This window comes from Ursus maritimus, unplaced genomic scaffold (genome assembly GCF_017311325.1).
Source record: "Ursus maritimus isolate PB19 unplaced genomic scaffold, ASM1731132v1 scaffold_3, whole genome shotgun sequence".
Taxonomy (NCBI): domain Eukaryota; kingdom Metazoa; phylum Chordata; class Mammalia; order Carnivora; family Ursidae; genus Ursus; species Ursus maritimus.
Genome location: NW_024425563.1, coordinates 7,690,663 through 7,711,100, shown reverse-complemented (window position 1 = coordinate 7,711,100; position 20,438 = coordinate 7,690,663). Strand labels below are relative to the sequence as shown.

Sequence of the window (20,438 nt, the reverse complement as noted above, 5' to 3'; positions counted from 1 at the left end):
TATTACCCAAAGCGAAGGATTAGGAAAAGAGGCACGACATCCCGGGCCCTTGTCCAGAGCCCCAGAAACACGCCCTCGGGGCAATCAGTATTTTGTGTCACTTCATCTCAGGTGGGGTGGGACCGAATCCACACTGCTCGGTCTTTCTTCTCTGGGCCTTCCCTGCCTCCTCCACGTCGCCCCCAAAACATCAGCAAGGCTGGTGAAATCCTTTCAAGCTCAGCCAAGGCCAGCTGTGGCTTCAACGTAGAAATGGACTGAAATGGTGAAATAATGAACACTAAAACTCTTGACTCGGCGCGTAGGACTTGCGCGCCCCAGCCTGAGTCAGTATCGCGGTAAATGCTGAACCAATTAGTGCTCCCGTAAGGCTGTCCCGGGGCACCGGGAGTCACAGTCTTTAATTTTAATGGGCCTCCGTTATACAATCTCTTATTGCCTCTTAACTGCCAGTGAAATGACCACCAGCTAAATGTACAGCAAAATAGCTCACTTGGACCCCAAAGAAATTACCTTGAAATTATTACACTTAACCATGGCAAATGCACCGGGGCTCATTTGGAAAGAGGCGGCCACCTGGCAAGAGGAGGGAAATGATACCGTGTGACGTGTCCTTAGGCTTCTCAGGTTGCGCTTTTCTTGACTTATCTGATTTACTGCATTTTCTCCTTCAAGTGTAAATATTTAAAATGCAGTGGAGCCTCTCTGGTTGCGATGGCTGGGCTAGCTCTGGAGACGGGCTGGCGGCTTCCCATTTGGTCTTTGTAGCCAGTTGTAGCTGGGTTAGATTGCGGTTCTGCCACTGACCTCTCTTTCTGACTTTGGATGCTTTTTATATTACCAGAACAGAGAACACCTATCCAATATCTAGTAAGTAAGACGTGAAAAGCCTAGCAAGCCTTGCATACAGTAGTTGCTCAATGCCTGCTTCCTCCTTTCCTAGAAGAGCCGAGTCCAATCAGAGATAGAAACTACATAGTAGGTTAAACATGGGGGTTTGATGTAAGAACTGTGATAATGGGACACTCTAGGATAGAAGGAAACTCCAACAGAAGTTCATAGAGCGCCCCCCACCCCCCGAGCTGAGGGAGGTTGCCCCCGGAAGGACAAACGTGGAGCGTTTCAGACCTGTCGTTGGGGAAGGTGTGGTGGTTCCGCCCTCCAGACATCAGAGAAGTTCTGGTTTGGCCAGCCCGGAGCTGGTCTGGTTGCTGGCCAAGCAATAAGCCAGCCTCCGGGTTGCAAGTGGGGAAGCAGGTGCATGGTAGCCAGTGGCATGCGCGTGCGTATGCGCGTGCGGCAGGAGACAGAAGGCCCCGGGAACACGTGGGCCACGGAGGAAGTGCACAGGGCTCTTATTTCACGTCTAGAGGGCTTGTCAGGGGGCTGCACGGTCAAGAGGGATCACATCCTGGGCCTGAGGCTCGGGGAGACCTCACTTCCTGCATGAATTAAGACTTAGGAGTGTTCGTGACATTTACAGATCAATCAAAACCAGGCAGGATCACTGATATTCTAAATGACAGAATCAAGCTTCAAAAACTTTTGCCTCAAAACAAAAGAAAACAAATTTAATGTAAATAAGTGTAAATTTTAACTTTTGGTCCGGGTTCTCAGCTGCATGTGTGTAGGAATGGGAAAAGCTGAAAGTAATCTATGGAGACAAAGTAGGAATTTTATTTTACTGTGAGCTCAGTACAAATAATATTAAATGGCTGCCAAAAAGCCAAGTCTCTCTGGTCTGGATCCATAGAAACAGTTCAGGAAAAGGAAGGTAACCTCCCTGGGTGGGTCAGGCCACATCCGAGGACTGATTTCACTCTGTGTGCACTGAGGACCTACTGTGTGCTTGGCACTACGCTGGGCCAAAGGACACAAGAAATCTAAAAGTCTAAACATTGAAATTTGGTAGTTTTTAAGATTATGTACAGTATATTCATAAAATGGAATACCAGTCGTTCATGACAAATTAATTTATCAAATTACAGAATTTCATAATACATCTTTAAGTAATGAAAAGTAAGTGCAAAACAATGTATGTAGTTGGGTTCCATCCAGTTGTTGTAAAAAATCAAAAGAATATACATTAAGAAGTTGACTTGATTAAAAATTATCGGGGCACCTGCGGGCTCAGTAGGTTAAGTGTCCGCTTTCGGCTCAGTTCAGGATCTCGGGGTCCTGGGATGGAGCCCCACATTGGGCTCTCTGCTCAGCAGGGAGTCTGCTTCTCCCTCTCACTCTCCCGCATGTTCTCCCTCTCTCTATCAAATAAATAAATAAAATATTTTTAAAAATAGTAATTATCACCAGCTGTGGGTTATTTTCAGCAAATCTATACCATTATTTTCTCTATAATGACAATATATTGTTTGTACCCATTTTTAAGTTCTTTAGCAAGACAGATAAAGGTTTAAGAAATATTTAGGGGGAACTCATCGCTGTGAAGCATGCAGGGTAACCTATTATGTTGGCATTCTATGGTTACCTTTTTTGACCACAAAAACTTTTGGACCACAGGAGTGGAGGGACAACAGCAGTTACCCATATACACCACCAGATGGCACCAAAGCAGCTAGCGAATTTTTAGCAGCCAGAGTAGCAACTTTGAGATTTAAAATATCTAAGCTTCTCTAGCCAGAATAAGGGTTTTGTTAACGATGCACTTAAAATTATAGAAAACTTCTCACAATTACAGTTGAGCATGCTTTTGCATGCCAGTGTTTGCTTTCTCAGTGTTTGCTGGACCTCTGTTACAGTGCTGTACCGGTACCCAGGCGCCCTAACTCAACAGTACTGGTCCTGCAGGTCAGCACGCCCCAAATTCCTGAGACGTGGTGAATCTTTGACTCCGAACCCTGGCTTTCAATAACTTCTGGGTTTCTAGTAAGCAGCGTCAGGAGGCAGGTGGAGATAGTCATTAATGATTATTGATCCTTCCTCAAAGAGGCTCGTTCTCCACGTGGCCAGTGAGATTAGCTCCCTCCCCGCACTGTTTCCAGCAGCCTAGCTTCCTGCGTTGCCCATCTTGGCGGTTACCAGCAAGGACCCGGGAGTGGGTCTGATTTCTGGAGTGTGTGCCGCTGCCTTCAGCAAGCCGCTGCTCACTTGCCGGTGCCGGGAGGTGACGCAGTGTTTCCGCTGACCCGCACCTCACCTGCCGCTTACCTGAGCAGGTAGGAAACTCACCTCAGAAAAGTGAAAGGCTACAAAAGCGATTCTTCACAGGTGGATACAAAGAGGTACTTAAACTTTAGGAGCTCCCAGGGGAGGAAACACCCCTAGACTGTATCAGTTGTAAAAAGACAGCTAAGGCAGGAAAAGCCATGTCGGGACACAGGGGACAAGAGAGGCCCTGATTCTGGGACACCAGCGTTTGTACTTTGTACGTGAGAAATGTAATCAGAAATGTGCATTGCCCCCACAGCCAGTATCTGTAAGCTCTTTCCACCTGCTTCATCTCTCCCTCCCTTACTGCCAACTCACCCCCACTCGGAGGGAACCAGCCCAGCTACAGCGAATGTGCCTTTGTCCCCTCCAGACTCAAATGTCCCTGCCCTGTGGGGGCATCCTCCTCACTTGACAAGCAAGAAAAAAACAAAAACAAAACCACCATGTATATTTACCCAACTTGAATTTGAGCATTTTAATATATGTTTACATATATATTCATGTTCACATTTGAATATACATACTGAAGATCAATATTGGTCTGAAAGCTGATGGTATAGAAAGGCGAATAAAACAGGACAGTAAGCGTATCTTAAAGAAAATTCATTGTTATAAATGCAGCATTTTGTATCTCGGGGCCAATGCTGGAGATCAGATCACGCAGATTTTATTCTATTAAAACAAGCAAGGATCTTAATCCAGCAGAAAATGTGCACAGATTATCCACAGGAAATGTGCATAAGCTGCGGAACAATTCACAAAGAGACTTCACTTACCAGGCTCAAAATGTTTTCAAATAAGCCCAGAGAAGGAATAGACGGGCTTTCCTTTGCTCAGGCTGGTATTGCAGAGTCCGCCCCGATGAAGGAAGCTCTCCGGACCCAGGGTTCAAAGAGGGACTCATCCTGCTGGGAAGATTGGAGTCCAGTGCAAGTTAGCAACATTCTTCTAAAAGTGTCTCTTGTTTTCTTCCTGCAGCTTGATCATTATCCTTCTGTGAGTTACCATCTGCCGAGCTCGTCTGACACCCTGTTCAATTCTCCCAAGTCGCTCTTTCTAGGAAAAGTTATAGGTAAGAATTCTATGCTTCATGTATAAAAGTATGGTAAGAATATGTTTGGTACAAGAATTCTGTTAGGTGATGTGAATTTGGATTCTTAAGTTACTGGGGCAATTTCTGCCGTTGGGTTCGGTCACCAAGACCTCGGTACGAGAGAAGATGTGTTGGTTTTCTCATTGATGCAGAAGAGATGTGTTATCAGATCATCTTTGGGGTAAATGGCTCGTGTGATATATTCTAAAGCCACCAATTTGCCTTTGAAACACATTGGGATTGGTGGCTGTGGCTTCTGTGTCAGTGAAGGCAATGGGACCAGCGTCATTTGTGTGTGATGGAAACTCAAACAGAAGTAGAGCTAAGTGTCTGCTCCCTGCTTCTTTATGTGAAACTTGCTCATTCGTTTATTTGAGACCCCCACCTACTAGCAGTATTTAACTTTGTCTAAGCACATCAGCGTGGTTCTGTCTTCCTCTCACTCTGAGAAAGCTGGCTGATATTATTTGCAAATTAGAAGGCCAACAAGGATTGGAACAGAGCGGGGTGCGGCGGAACACCCACCCCCATGTGTGATTGTGAATCTGAGAGTCACTCTTGCCCTTTTCTTACTATAAATCAGCACCATCTAGATTAAAATACCCATGTCGTTGGTTACGTATTTTTAAGTGATTAATGAAGAGCCAATGAAAGAATATATTTTTTTAATTATGAGAAGTTATATTGTGAGCCAAGAATGGAAACAGCAAGATGGTGGGTAGTGTGGGGGCCAAGGAGGAGGTGAGTCCATGTCTAGCAGGTAGTGGTGATCAGAATGTCATTAATTGTAAAAAGTGCTCATTTTAAAAGATGGGAGCAGGGGGAGCAGATAATTAGGAGAATAGGAGACTGAACCTATATTAAAAATAACAAAAACGTACGCTTATGTAGGATTTACTAGAAGCCGGGCTCTGTCCTACCTTAGATATACGAACTTATTTAACCTTCACGGCAATTCTATGAGATCATCAAGATTAGGCAAGAGCATACAAGACTGTCTCCATTTTACAGATGAGAAAACTGAGAGAAATTCAATACCTTGCCGAGACCACCTATTTCATAATTGGTGGAGCTAAAAGTTGAACCGAGGCAGGCAGACACCTTGCTCTGTGCTCCTGACTACCGCGCATCGTCTCTGTGCCGGTTGAGTGAGGAATGAAAAAAAGACGTAAGAAGAGTTTGGGAGCAGAGGTTGAGCAGTTGAGGGATACGTATTCCTGGACTTAGAACCAGGAACGCTCCAGGCAAGGCCACAGATGAGCAGAGCTGCACACGAGGCCCCAGAGGAAAAGGCCACATCCTGGGGAGGAGACGGGAGGGGGGCATTAGCTCAGTCGACAGGTGGAAGAGGAAGGAGGGCTGAAATCCACGCCCGCCTACTACGTCTTTGGCATGGTGCTACACATTTCCCACGTGTAAATGTGACAACTACGTGTCACAACTATCCAGTGAAGCCAGACCTATGAGATTATCCTCATCTTCCAGACGAGGAAACAAGCCGAGAGAGCCAGCCACCAAGTTACTTAACTGGGATGTGGTGAAGTGGAGTTTTGAAGGTGGGTCTCTCTTGAAGAGAGTCCGTGCCCTTAAGCAGATCAAAAGAAGTTGTCCAGAAGGTGGGCAGCTGGAAGTCAAGGGATGCCATTCATCCCCAACAAGAAACGGCCGTTTAGTGGAGGAGAGCCTTGGCATTCGTGAGGCATCATACATCCTGAGACACTGGCAAGTACCCACGTCTCGCCACAGGCATTCCTACACCTCAGTCAAGAATAATTGAAAAACGTAAGTGCTCCTTTCGGAGCCGTAATCATTCCATCAGAACAAACTTTACACTATGATAGTGTGATATTCCCACAGACACTATACTATGATGTTCCTAGAGTAATATCCCCCATGAACACACCTGAAACAGTGTCACAACCTCATTGCTTTATGAGAGTCACAACATCAAGTTTTGACAGGAATGTTGAGGGATTGCTAAGTCCCATCACTGTACGTAACACTGTCTGGTTCATCAGTATTTTGGGCCGTGTGATTCAGTTCACACTTGAGCAAAATTACGACATACAATGTAGCATGGACCTTCAAGGTCATGAACAAATAACATCATTAAGGCAACATCCTCTATAACTAAGAATTTACTGGGCTATAAATCTGTGCCAAGTGAAACGCATAACATGACCTCAGGTGTAGGAGTGTTACACGCAGAGTTTTCTGTACCCCAGAGGAAAATGTTGCTGTGCACGTGAACTGTGCACGTGGCAACGAGTTACGTAAAGAACATGGGAACACCTGTAAGGAGGTCGCTGATCCCGAGCTGGAGATGCCATCATGGCGTCATGCACAGGAGAGGAAGGTGGGATGCCGCCCCTGGTCCCTGGGGCACTGACGTCCCCCAGAGACTGACTCTCATCTACACCAGTCCGGGAGCTCCACGCGGACCAAGGCAGTGCCTTGTCATTCCTCCATCTCCTAACAAGGAACAAGTGCTCAAGCACCATTTGTTGAATTACTAAAGAGCAAAAGGAGAAAGAAACAAAAGACATGTCGTCAAAGAAGTGAGACAGCGGGGTGACGACGCTAATATGGTCAATAAAATTCGCACGGAGGCGAGATCTGCAGTTCTCACAGGCCTCGCAGTCTGGTGTTTCTGGAAGCAGGTCTGATAACAATGGAGGACGAAGATCGCAGGCTTGGGGATCAGGCAGAGCCGGTGTCTCAGGTCGGGCTGCTCTAACGGAATTCCACAGACTGGGAGGCATAAGCCGCAGATGTTTCTTTCTCGTGGTTCTGAAGGCTGGGAAGTCTGGGCCCCAGCAGATCAGGCATCTGGCCGGGCCCCTCTCCCCGGTTGGTAGGTGGCTGTCTTCTCCGTGTGTCCTCACATAGCGGAGGGAGACGAAGCAAGCTGCCTCCTGTCCCTTCTTACAAGGGCACTGATGTCATTCACGGAGGCTCCATGCTCATGACCTAATCACCTCCCAAAGCCCCCACCTCCTAGTGTCATCACGTCGGGGGTTAGGATTTCAACATGGATTTGGGGGGGACACAAGCGTTGGTCCACAGCAGCTCATTTTATTTGAATCCAGGCTTGCCTCTCATTAGCACTGAACCCTTGGGCACATTCCTTGAACCCCAAGGGCCTGGGTTCTCACAGGTTGTTTCGTTGTTGTTGCTGTTGTTGTTGTTGTTGTTTGTTTTTAACTAATCGGTTTGCAGCAGCCAGACCCGTGCCTAGCGTATAGAAAGTCCTCAAAATATAGTTGTGGAGTAAATGAACTACTCAGTTAGTGTTAAGCTAATAACATTTTAGGAAGTACCCAACACAATGTCTGGCACATAAATAAAGAAAAAAGTTGCCTTTTCTTGCTGCCGGCTCTGTGCCAGTCATTCTGATCTGTGTTGTAAGCAGAGTCCTCTCTGTAATCCCCCCAGTGCCGCCCGGACCACCATTACCCTCACTGTACGGAGGAAGGGACCACAGTTGGGAAAGGTTACGTTATTTTTTTGAAGCAGGATTTCCCAGCACCACACTGTTGCCATTTAGGGTCAGACAGTTCCTTGTTGTGGGCTGTCCCGGGCACCGTGGGACATTTAGCAGCATCCTCGGCCTCTACCAACTAATGCAAGTAGCAGCCCCCGAGCTGTGACAGCCAAAAATGTCTCCAGACATTGGCTGCATGTCCCCGGGACGGCCAAGTCAACACCAGCTGAGAACGCCTGGCTTCCAGGCCGCCAGGCTGGTCTTTAGTGGAGGTGGGATTTGAACCGAGAGATGTGTGACACAGGAGCTATCTATGTATTACTTTCAGAGAATAACTGCATCTTTCGGAATGATGACGATGCAGGGAGGGGAGCTGGTACCCTGAAGATAAATTCTGTTAATACAATCAAAGGAGTCACAGTGAGGGCCACAAAGGCTTGTAGGCACCTGGGGAGGCTAATCAGTGGCCACTTCCTGAAGCCAATATTCCTTAAATATTTGGCCCTTTAGTAGGAGCAGGATTGGAGAGAAGCATTTTTTAAGTTCCCCTTTGAAAGCGACACATCCTTCAGTGAGAAACAGCCAGTCTGCGTTCACCAGCTATGTAAGTATTCATCCGTAAAGACAGACTGAACTTCAAACAGATGCGTCATGTACTCTAGTGAGGTTTGACAGCCCCTAGAGATTGATGCCCCCAAGTTGTCGCTTAGTTGGGTCAGCTGCTAATCAGAGACCGATACCATTAAAGAAGGGAAAGGAGATAGATCTAAATAAATAATAGGACATGGAGCTCTTTGATGAGCAATGCTTGAAAAAGGACACAGAAAAAGGATGAAAGCAAGACTACCTAATCAAGGACAAGTGCGATCTTTCTAAAGGGAATGGAAGAAATATATTTATTTAGAAATAAAAATGTGATCACTGTCAGCCAACATCAAAATTTTAGAATGGTTTGCTCCCTTTCTGAGTCCTTCTAGAAGGAAATCAGAATCACAAGCAACAAAGTTTCACGAAGTAGAAATTTCATCAGCCATCATTATGTCCATTTTGTATCATTTACTAGCTGAGTGATGTCATAGACTTTATCTGATTTTCAGCAACAGATTTAATAGTATCTCAAAAACTCTTTAAATCAAGCGAGAGAAAGATAAGTGGAAGCCAGAAGCAAGATCTTCTGTTTACTTCTTTTTTAACGTTTTATTTATTTATTTATTTATTTATTTATTTATTTATTTATTTGACAGAGAGAGAGTGTGAGCGCACAAGCAGGGGGGAGCGGGCAGGCAGAGACAGAGGGAGAAGCATGCTCCCCAGCAAGCAGGGAGCCTGATGTGGGGCTCGATCCCAAGACCCTGAGATCATGACCTGAGCTGAAGGCAGACGCTTAACCAACTGAGCCACCCAAGCACCCCTTTTTTAACATTTCTATCAATGGAAAAAGATACAAGTAGAATGCTTATTAAATTTACAAATGACACATAGTGTATAAAAGGATGATTCATCAAGCCAGATAATAAAAAAAAAACTTCAAAAGCATCTTGATGGCCTAGAAAATAGGATAAAATAATGACATGAAATATAATAAAGATAAACTTAATTCCTGCTTTCAACCAAGAAAAGAAAAGAAAAAAACAGACAGACATAAATGGAAGATGGAAGACCCCTGGTATCATGAAGAAGACTCAGGTTGGCTTTCTGGGGAGTTTGGTGTGAGCCGATACTATGTGGTGATTCATGTTTAAATAAGTTCTGTACTGAGCTACATTAATAAGAGAATCACGTCCAGAGCGAAGAGTACAGTCAGCCCCCATGGGATGTCGTGGCCTGTTCCTCGGCATCTCGTGGCACCTCATTTTAAGATAGATATTATTAGATATTAGATAGATATTAATCTTCTGAGGAAAAGACCAGATGAACAAAAGGCCCCCCAAAGGAAAAATCAGAAGACCTGGGGATACTAAGATATGATTAAAAAGACATGAGAGAAGCCATTTCCAGTCTTTGACAGCTGCTACCTGGACAGGTGAGACCTTGAAGAGGCTGACTCACCAGGACCGGAGAAGACTAGTGAGAGCAAGACTTCAGTCCCTGCAAGCACTTCCTGATAATTACCGCTATTAAAAAATGAGTGGCCGCCATTTTGAGGCAGCAGACTCTCCACTATTGAGAGTATTCAACAAAGGCTCACTGGAAATGCCTCTGCACTTTGAGTTTTCTGGATGGAGTGAGACCAGATTAGAGAAAGCCTAAAATTTACAATGGGAGTAACTTTCTTTTTTAAAAAGGTGAGAAATGCAGTATTACAGTAGAGAAGTTCCTCCTGTTCCATGTGAGAACCGACAGGATAATTCGATTCGGGGCTCCTTGACATACATCATTTAGTGCTATGGATGCAGTGTAGAGACGGATGGGAAGAATGTCGCCATCTGTTAGTGTAATAGACAGCCTCTGTTTTCAGGATGGCATATTCATTTTAATTTTAATTTTAGGAAGGTATTTCTGGGCCCTCTTTTATTATTTTTTTCAAATCAACTATTTGTGCCAAGGCTGTAAATCACAGTAATATAAAATCATAATAAAGTAGATCTGTATTATAGTAAAAAGGCAGCAGTCCCTCTGTGTGAGTTTGAGAAGCTGTGTTTGGAAAAAGTTGAATAGCGATGCAGGGCAACTATCGCTTTACTGAGCATTGTTGTTTGTCAGTGGCAACGTCAGCGGTGGCAAAATTAAAGATGAACATCTATCCATTTGAATTTAATATGGTTTGTAAGTCTTGTTGGTCCCAGATCCTAAAAGTTTCCAAACCGTCCTTATTTAAAGTAACTCTAATAGAAGATATACCTATTGGTAGCCACTGTATGATTTGTATTATATTCTAAAACGTGAATATTATGATCTTTTGATAAAACATCCTTATTCTAGGGCTTTCCAAAACTTTCTGGAACTTTGGGAAAGCCTGCACACACAGCAGGAAATGACATACTTCTGTCTGCATGCACAGGGGAGCTGGTATACTGTGGCAGGCATTATGCTGCTCACTGAATATTTCTGGCCAGAAAGTTATGCACAGAAGAGACATATGCAATGTCTGAGCTAAAACATTTAATTGCTGGTGCAAGAGTCTCTAGAGTCCTCTGTCCCTTTGCATGGGGACTGGAAAACCTGAAGACCATGGCGGTTCCATCACCTGGATCCTTCTGTGACCACAATGAACAGAGAACCCCGTCAACTCATGACAAACCTGTAGCGGAAGGAAGGAAAGGAAAAAGGAGAGGAGAGGAAAGGAAAGGAAATACTCTTGCTTTTTTTAAGCTACTGAGACAATAGGGCTATTTGTTACTGTGGCACAACCTAGGCTATCCTGATTGATACATAAAGGTTAGAGCTGAGATCAGAACTTTGCTATCACACACTTGGGTTTCCATTCTTCATTTTTTACTTGCTAACTGTATGGCTTTGCAACATTACTTACCATCTTGCACATTCTGTTTCCTTATGTGTAAAATAGGATTAGTAATGGTCCATACTTCAGAGGATTCCACAAAACAATACATGTTTAAGAGATATCACAGGGTCTGCCACATAGTATGTGTGTAATAAACATTAGTTATTCTTATTCAGCCATAATTAGGCGAGTATGTAGTGATCACTTGTCATATGCCAGACATTTATACGCCATTGATACACCAGTGGTATTCAAGACAGGCACGGTTGCTGCCTTTAGAGAGCTTGAGTTCTAACTGGAAGAGAGGAAAAGACAACAGAAGGAATTAGAAGTGGAAGGACACATAGCAGGGTAGATGGAAGATGGAAGTGTAGGATCCTTTGGGAGCAAGTAGGAAGGACACCTCACCCGGTCCAGGAGACAAGGGAAGGTATACCAGAGGAAGTGGCATAGAAGCTGACCCAAGTGAGAAGTTAGAATTGTCTGGGCAGAGGAATAGGGTGGCGGAGAGGGCAGAGAGAGGAGGGATTTTCCCATTCTCTGTTAATCTACAGCAACCTACCCAAAACTTTGGGGCTTAAACAATACTTTATTATTGTACACAATAATTCTGTGGCCTGACTGGATGGCTCTTCTTCTTCATGTGGTCTCTGATGAGGTGTTAACATAACTCGATGATCCAAAGTGGCCTCACCCACGTGGCTGTCCAGGAGTCTAGCAGAGGCTGTCAGCCAGAGGCCTCGGTTCTCCCTCCCTGGTTCCACATCATGGCTGCGCGGGCGTCCTCCCTCCATGATGGTGGGTTCTATGAAGGGGCATTCCAAAAAGTAATGAGGCAAGCTAGAGATCCCTAAGACCCCACGTCAGAAGTTACTTGTATCCCTTTTCCCTGAAGCTGTTGGCCAAAATCTGGGCTCCAGCCCATATTCCAGGAAAGGAGAAGCAGACTCTACTTCCTGATGGCTTCGTGACAAGTTCCCACTGCAGAGGAACACATGGGATGGGAGGTATGGTTGTGACCATTTGGGAAACACAGTGTGCTGTGAGGGGAGTTTGCAGGTTTTATTCAGAGTGGTTGAAACTAAAGTTTATGATGAAGATAAAAATACAGAAGCAGTAAACAGACTAGGACAGGCTTTATGAGTAGCTCTCATTTGCCAGGGACGGTCCCAGTTTCCTCCTGCCAAGACAAGAGTGAATTATTAGCAATGCCCAGGTTCACTCTAAAAATGTGACCCAGGGGACACGTAGGTGACTCAGTTGGCTAAGCGTCTGCCTTCAGCTCAGGTCATGATCCCAGGGTCCTAGGTTCGAATCCCACATCGGGCTCCTTGCTCATTAGGGACCCTACTTCTCCCTCTGCCTGCTGCTCCCTCTGCTTGTGCGCTCTCTCTCTCCGACAAATAAATAAATAAAAATCTTAAAAATAAAAAAATAAATAAAAATATGACCCAGTGGGGATTAAACTAGGTGAGTACCTGTCTTGTTTTGGGTTCGTCCAACGGGAGCACTGGAGACAAGTGCCCCAGCCTATGGTCCAGGAAAGGAGAAGCCTCTTGGGGGAGTAATGGCAAGAAGATGAGGAGATAAGGGCTTGAATACAAGTTTATCTGGGAGCAGATCCCAGGGCATATTAGTAAAGCAGTGGCGAAATGAAACAGGGGAAGGAATGGTGCGTTCTCAAGCTACTCACCACAGTGGGAGCTCAGGACCAATGGGGAACGGTGGGAGGCAGTACAAAACCTGCCTCACTATCTCAGCTGACGCAGGAGGAAGCCAGGGCATTGCTCCCCCTCCTCCCCGTCCAGCTTGGGCGAGGGCTGCTTCCAGGAGTCTGAACTCCCCAGCAGTTCCTGCTCACCCTCTGTTCCTGCCCAACCTGCTCCCCGGGCCAGAAGAAAGCGCAGAGCAGGGGGGATCATAGGCCCTGGTCTTTGGAGTCAGAGGTGACTGTAGAGGCGTAAGGCAGGGCCCTGGCGGTGTCTGCATATTACAGGATTTATTTACAAGCCATGTTGAGGTTTTAATGTTATCCTGGGAACAAAAAGGTATCAGGGAAGGATTTTTTTTTTTCTTTTTAAATCAGGAGAGTAAGCCAACCAGATTGACACTTTAGAAAGATAACATCACCTGCAGGGTGGAAAATGCCCCAAGGCGCCGAGTGAGAGGCTGCAGGGATGCAGGCTGAAGGCTGGTGTGGCTATCACAGAATTGCACATTGTAATGCACAGAACAGCTTGGGTACGCAGAGGAAATGCCGCGTCTTTGTTTGTCTGTGATGATCTGATATTCCTTCTGGATAACAAGGGCAAATAAACGAAAGCCCGGTCTAGCTTACAGTTGAATCTGGCTTGATTGTTTCAACAGTCCCTTCTGGTTGTGCTCTGTCCCTCTGGAATAAAAATGTTCAGTCTCTCCAGTGGCCTTCTCATTCCCTGCTTTCTTTCTAGAAGATGGTGACCAGGTATATAGAATACAGACGGGGATGGGCAGCTTAAGTGTATGTCTGACACCATTACGGGGGGCGGGGGGAGGCCCAGGGTCATGCTACCCTTCCTTGGGTTTGTGTGACCTGCCATCTGGCCTCCAGCCCAGCATTGTGATGGTGAGATCAGTGGTCGGTGAGCTTATAGTCCCCGTCTGACTCATGCAGTGCTCCAGGGAGCACCCGCCGTTGCTCCCTTTGCTTTCTTCTGTCCCCCAGCCCTCACTTGAGACAGACCCCTAGTCTCTGTCATGTCCTTCATCCTCCCTGTGGCAAATGTCAGCACCCCCAAGGCAGCCTCAATGGCGAATCATTGGCTTTATCTCAGAGTCCCCTCCTCACAAGACTGAGGCGCTCCCTGCTCACTCTTCTTCCCTCTCTCAACGAGGCTGGGTTGCCCCCACGTTGTTGCAAGATCCTCTACATGACAGTCTTCTCCCAGAGCCCCAAATTGGGAAGCAGAACACTAGCCCCCTGCCCTCAGTCCCCTTCCTCACCCTTTATAAACACACCTCCTGCTCTCCGGGGCAATGCTTAGCTCCTCTCTCTCCCTCCGGGTCTCTTCTTTCTCTCATAGTCGTCTCAGGTTTTAACAACAGCAATAAATGCCTTGCTTTTTTCCTGTATCATGTAGCTTTTGACCAAAAAAAAAATAGTGCCATGAAACAAGCAAAGCCAACACACAGTGGCTTAAAACAACACTCATTTTTTTCTCAGTCATCTGTGGGTCAGCTGAGGGCTGAGTGTCTCTGTGGTGCGTCTGTCACCTTTCTCCTGGGATCATGTAGTTGACATGGGCTTACTCACCACGAGCCATCCACAGGAGAAGCACGAGAGCGCAAGCGCACTGGTGCGAGCACGTTTCAAGCCTTTGGTCTTGCCACACCCACTAATATGCTGTTGTCCAAAGGAAGTCATAGGGCCAATCTGGAGTTGAGGAGAGGGGAAAGACTCTGCTTCTTCAGTAGGAGGAGAAGCCAAGTGACATGGCAGAGACACAGACCCAGTGGAGGAAGAACTAGGGACATTAACACAAGCTACCATATTCCCTGCCATCAAATTCTCTACAACTAAGAAATAGCCTCCTGGGGGCGCCTGGGTGGCACAGCGGTTGGGCGTCTGCCTTCGGCTCCGGGCGTGATCCCGGCGTCATGGGATCAAGCCCCACATCAGGCTCCTCCGCTATGAGCCTGCTTCTTCCTCTCCCACTCCCCCTGCTTGTGTTCCCTCTCTCGCTGGCTGTCTCTCTCTCTGTCGAATAAATAAATAAAATCTTTAAAAAAAAAAAAAGAAAGAAAGAAAGAAATAGCCTCCTGTCTTCCCCGTGTCAGCTAGATGGGTGGGTACAGTCTCTATCACAGGAAAACTCTATGACCTGCTTTGCTCTTGATGGGTTAAAAGGTATGAGTAAAGGGATTGGGGGTAATCGTTTAGTCACCCAAAAGTATGTTAAGTGTTTATATATACCAGGTGATAGGGATAGAACAAAACAGCAAAGTCCTTGCCTTTATGAAGCATATATTCTAATGGGCATGGACAAAGAATGAGAAGATAATAGTCTGATAAGATGTTAGCTGGTGATCAGTGCTATCGAGAAGAATAAAGGGGGCTTAGCAGTGAAGAGTGTTAGGCTGGCTGGGGAAGTCCTGTCGGCGGAAACTGCATTTAAGCGGAGGGCTGATGAAGCTAGGGGGGGTGATGGGTTGGCACCTGGAGGGAAAGCGTCCCAGGCAGCATGAAGGGCAATGCAGAGGTTGGGAGGTTAGGTAGAGACATGCTGGACTTGTTCAAGGAACAGCCAGAAAGGTGGTGTGACTGGACCACAGTAAGGGTGGAATAGAGTTGTAGGGAATACCTGAAGCTGGAGGGCCGGCCAGCAGGCAGATAGTGCAGACTGTGGACCAATGTGGAGAGTCTGCTTTTGATTGTAAGTGAGATGGGAACCAGAAGGCTTTGATCTGATTCGTGTATTAGAAGCTACCATATTAACTGCAGCGGTTGGGTGACAGAAGAAGAGAAAGTCAAGATGGACACAGGAGACCAAATTCCAGCTGTAGAATCTAGGTGAGAGAGGGTGATCCCTGCACCAAAGCTCTAGTGGTGGTAGCAGTGGAGAAATATTTGGAATAAGAATATATTAAAGGTAGAGCCCATGGAATTTGGTGATGGATCAGATGTGGTAGGTGAAGGGAAGAGATGTCAAAGAAGATTCCTCAAGTTTTTGGCCTGAATAGATGGGTAAATGGTGGTGCCATTTGCTGAGGACAACACTGGGAGATAAAAAGTTTTGGGACTGGGGGAGAAAATTAAGACTTCTATGTTGGACACGTTCAAGACTATTCCACCGAGGTGTGGTCCTCTGCTGCAGAAACTGAGCACTTCCTGGAGCAAATCCCACCTTCTCCCATCTCTACCCCCATTCCCTCTGCAGGCAGGTGGGTGTTGACTAGGCCATCAGTCATTACTCAGAACGGCAAAAGAAAAGAAGATAGCTCCACTGAAAAACAACACAAGTGTTATCTCCATACCATGGAAGGGACCATGCAATAAGTAATGAAAGGAGCAAACTATTGATACACAAAACAACTTGGTTGAATCTCTAGGGAATTATGCTGGGGGAAAAAAGCCAGTCCCAGAAGGTTCATACCTAGTGAGTCCATTTGCATAACCTTTTTGAAATGATTATATTTTAGAAATGGAGGACAGATTAATGGTTACTGGTGGTTAGTGACAGGGGCAAGAGGGAAGAGGGTCTAAGGCGGTATAAAAGGGTAACATGAGGAATTGTTGGAATTACTATCTTGGCTGTGGTGGTGAATACACAAACCTACACAGGTATAAAATCGTATAGAATTTTTCAATTTCGGGACACCTGGGTGGCTCAGTCGGTTAAGCATTTGACTCTTGATTTTGGCTCGGGTCATGATCTCAGGGCCCTGGGATCAAGCCCAATATCTGGCTCCCTACTCAGTGGGGAGTCTGCTTGTCTCCCTCTGCCCCTCCCCCTGCTCACGCATTTTCTCTCTCTCTCTCACCTACACATGTGTGTAGAATACAATTTCTACACACACACAAATGATACACATACAATCAGTGAATTGTATCCATCTCAACATCCCGATTGTGACATTCTCCTATAGTTTTGCAAAATGTTTCCTCAGGAAAAACTGGGTGAAATATACCAGAGAACTCTCCGTATCATTTCTTACAACAGCATGCAATTTTACAACTACTTCAATACAAATTCCAGTGTTTAAAAAGTAATAGAAGTAAAGCAAGACCAGTCCACACTATTCCCTGGAGTCATTGATTCCTGGGACGGTAGGTAGTCTGCCGGGCGCTAGTGCCCTGGACGCTGTGGGAGGATGGTCCACACACAAGGAGGACATGAGATGACTGCACCAGCGTCTCCCTCTTCACTCTCGCTCTCCTGCCTTTGCCACTAGAGAGTAGGAAATGTACAGGAATGAAATACTTATTTACCACTGGAATTCTGTCATTCTCCTAGAGTTGTTATTGAAGGGGATGACTAATATAATGCACTTCTAGAAATGGAGACGGAGGAAAATGTGGTAGATTGACCTTCCAGCTACTGCTTTTAGAGAGAGGCCCTGAGAGCAACTTATCCCCTTGTGATTTATCTCCACGTCTGAAGAGTGGAATGCGGCAGAAATGATAAATGAACAAATGGCAAATAGTTAATCGAAATTTCTGCTTAGTTGCCTTTGGCTTTTATTATAATGATTAAAAAAGAAGTAAAACACTGATGAGAGACCTTGTTTAAGTGATAGGCGAGAAGTAATAGTAAAATCGAAGAGAAGCAATTATATCTAATTTTTCATGTCCTAAAGAAAATTTAACATTGTCTTAATGTCCAAGATCTCCTGCAAGCTGAGGGAAATCTACATGGAAGGAATCTGCCCAGTGACTTATAGTTTAAGGTTAGCTTCTCATTCTTTTTTAATTGCCTCCAGCTGTCATTCTTAGAAATGTATTGGGATTTTTTTTATTATTATTATTACGTTTGTAGAATCATAGGAGGCCCTAAGGAATAATTTATTTAAACTTTGTCATACCACAGCTGAGGAAAACAATGCCCACAAAAGTGAAGTGATTGGGCCAAGGTCACATAACAGGCTAATTCAATACCCTTTCTGAAATAACAGCATCAATACCATAATCATCTTTGCTTGTTGCTCAAATGTGTCTTAAACAAGTACGATTAATAATTCCATCCTTATGACCTAAAGACACACTCTTGACATCAAGATAAAACAGCTGCAAAAGCAAATCTTTTAATAAAGTGTAGATGGGAAGGGGAGAATACACAGAGCAAAGGTTGAGAGCACAGGCTCTGGTGTCTGACACCTAGGATTCCAGCTGTCCCACCTGCTAAAGGAGCCTCCCACAGGTGTTCTGCATATCTGAGCTTCAGTTTCTTGATAGTGGTACCCTCCATGGCATACGCTTTGTTGTGAAGATTAGAAATGGTACCGTGAATGTAAAGGGCCTATCACAGAGCCTGGCACATCGTAAGTGCTCGATTCACCTTAGACAGTGTTATTATGTCTGATCTTTGATTTTCAATTTATAAAAATAAAGGAAGGGCTGACCTCAATATCCAGTTATTATTTTTAAAAAAAAAAGAAAAAAAGAAGAAGGAGAAGGGGAAGAAGAAGAAGAAAATAAGTGAAAACTTTGAGAAATTTCAGTGGAAAACACATTGGTACCATCATCTCTCCATCTTGTTTTTCCAAAATTAAATTATTTTTCACTAACGAAAACAACCCAAAAAAAGGCATTTATCATTTGAAAGCAGTGAGAGAACAGAAATTCATGACATGTTTAGTATTTGCTCAAACCAGACTGTCAAAAACAGGGGACCTGTTTTTGTCCCAAATCTTCAGCTCACCTCTCTGTGACACACAGCATACATCTGTATACCCAATTGTTTCTAAATAAACATTGTGAAAGCCAAAATTCCTCTTATTATAATATCAAAAAGTATTCCAGAAGACAGAGAAAATTTAATTTCTTGTATACCTATGGTTGATCCTCATTATTCATATATTTCATATTTGGGAGTTCACCAACTTGTTAAAATTTATAACCCAGAAGGAGTGCTCGTGGCACTTTTGTGGTCTTTTGCAAACATGAGAGGACAGCATACACATTCCCAGCTGAGGTAGATGGAATGAAGCAACAGTGCCTTCTAATTTCAGCTCTCATGCTGTAAACAACTGTCATTTTTCTGGTCTGTTTAGTGCCATCTGGGTTTTTGGGTTTTTGTGGTGGTGGTGTTGTTGTTGTTGTTGTTTTTGCATTTTTGTGAGTTTTTTTTAATTGGTGATTTCACTGTTTAAAATGTCACCTCACTATAGTATTGAAATGCCATTATTCCTAAGCAAGGAGGCCATGGTGTGCTTTCCAGACAAAACATGTGTGTTAGATAGGCTTCATTTGTAAGGATTAAGTTTTAGCACTGTGGCTAGGAGTTCAATGTTAGTGGATCAACAATATATATTAAATAAGGGCGCCTGGGTGGCACAGCGGTTAAGCATCTGCCTTCGGCTCAGGGCGTGATCCTGGTGTTATGGGATCGAGCCCCACATCAGGCTCCTCTGCTATGAGCCTGCTTCTTCCTCTCCCACTCCCCCCGCTTGTGTTCCCTCTCTCGCTGGCTGTCACTATCTCTGTCAAATAAATAAATAAAATCTTTAAAAAAAACCAATATATATTAAATAAGATGTCTTTTACAAAAACACATCTAGAAGGTCATGTATGGATTGGGTGATGAGATGTGACCAGAGGCTCACAGGAACCTAACCGTGTATTTCCCCTAGGAGCAACGGTCCGGTATTCGCCAATCCTGTGCTCACAGTGACTCTATAGAACATAACTTCTGTGAATAATGAGAACCCACTGTATGGTTTCTAACTTCCTATCACGTAAATAGGATGATACATTGTATTTATGCAGCACTTCACAGTTTTAAATGTGTGTGCGTAACTGTGGTCACATATGAGACCCACAGAGGTTAAGATGAGGTTGTATTGCTTGGTGAAGTAGGGTAACAAGTCCAACCGACGTTACCCAGGGGGACTTTGACCTTCCCCTCCGGGTCGGCGACATCTCGTGGTGTCTCCTGGAGCACAAAGATTAGCTACCACTCAGCATCGCAGCGTCTTGGGACCCCGGGAAGGAGAATATGGCATGTTTTGGGGAAAGGAGTCTGGAGGACAAAGATCCTTTGCGTAATCTTGCAAAGGACCTACAGTTTAAACCTTGGAGGCCTTGAAGGTAAACACATTGAGATGAAATCAGGTCACACTTTATTTGAATACTGTGGAAGACAAAATAGAAAAACACCAGGAAAGGTGGACAGGAGCAGAGTTAGCCAGGAAGTCAGTGCTTTGGAAATTCCTCCCCCCACTTTATAACCATGTTCGGGAAGGCTGGCCTCCTTGCAGACCTTTCTGGAACCACTGACAGAGGAACAGAGAAGCCATAGAAAAATATTTGCTCGGTTTTCTGTTTCAAATGTTCAAATGTTTGCTTTGGCTACCCCAAAAAGAAGCGTTAAATGTTTGCAAAAGATATTTCCTATGACTTTTAACGTTTCCTGGCAGCAAACATGGCTAGAGTTTGAATATGTCACCTCCATGCTCTGGAAATAAGATAGACTCTGTGGCCTAATAAGATTTTTTTTTTCTGCTTTTAAATATAGCTGTTAAAAACAAAAAAGTGTCCTTATTTAAGAGAG

The 20,438-nt window shown here is 44.9% G+C and overlaps 1 protein-coding gene across 1 annotated transcript in view; it reads left to right on the top strand.

Annotated features, from left to right (window-relative positions):
• CNTNAP2 (contactin associated protein 2) overlaps nucleotides 1-20,438 on the top strand; it is a 1,324,851-nt gene that overhangs the window by 1,202,581 nt on the left and 101,832 nt on the right. The window contains exon 21 of the mRNA XM_008697394.2: nucleotides 4,147-4,240. Coding sequence (XP_008695616.2) covers nucleotides 4,147-4,240 — 94 coding nt within the window. The remainder of the gene's footprint in view (nucleotides 1-4,146; nucleotides 4,241-20,438) is intronic.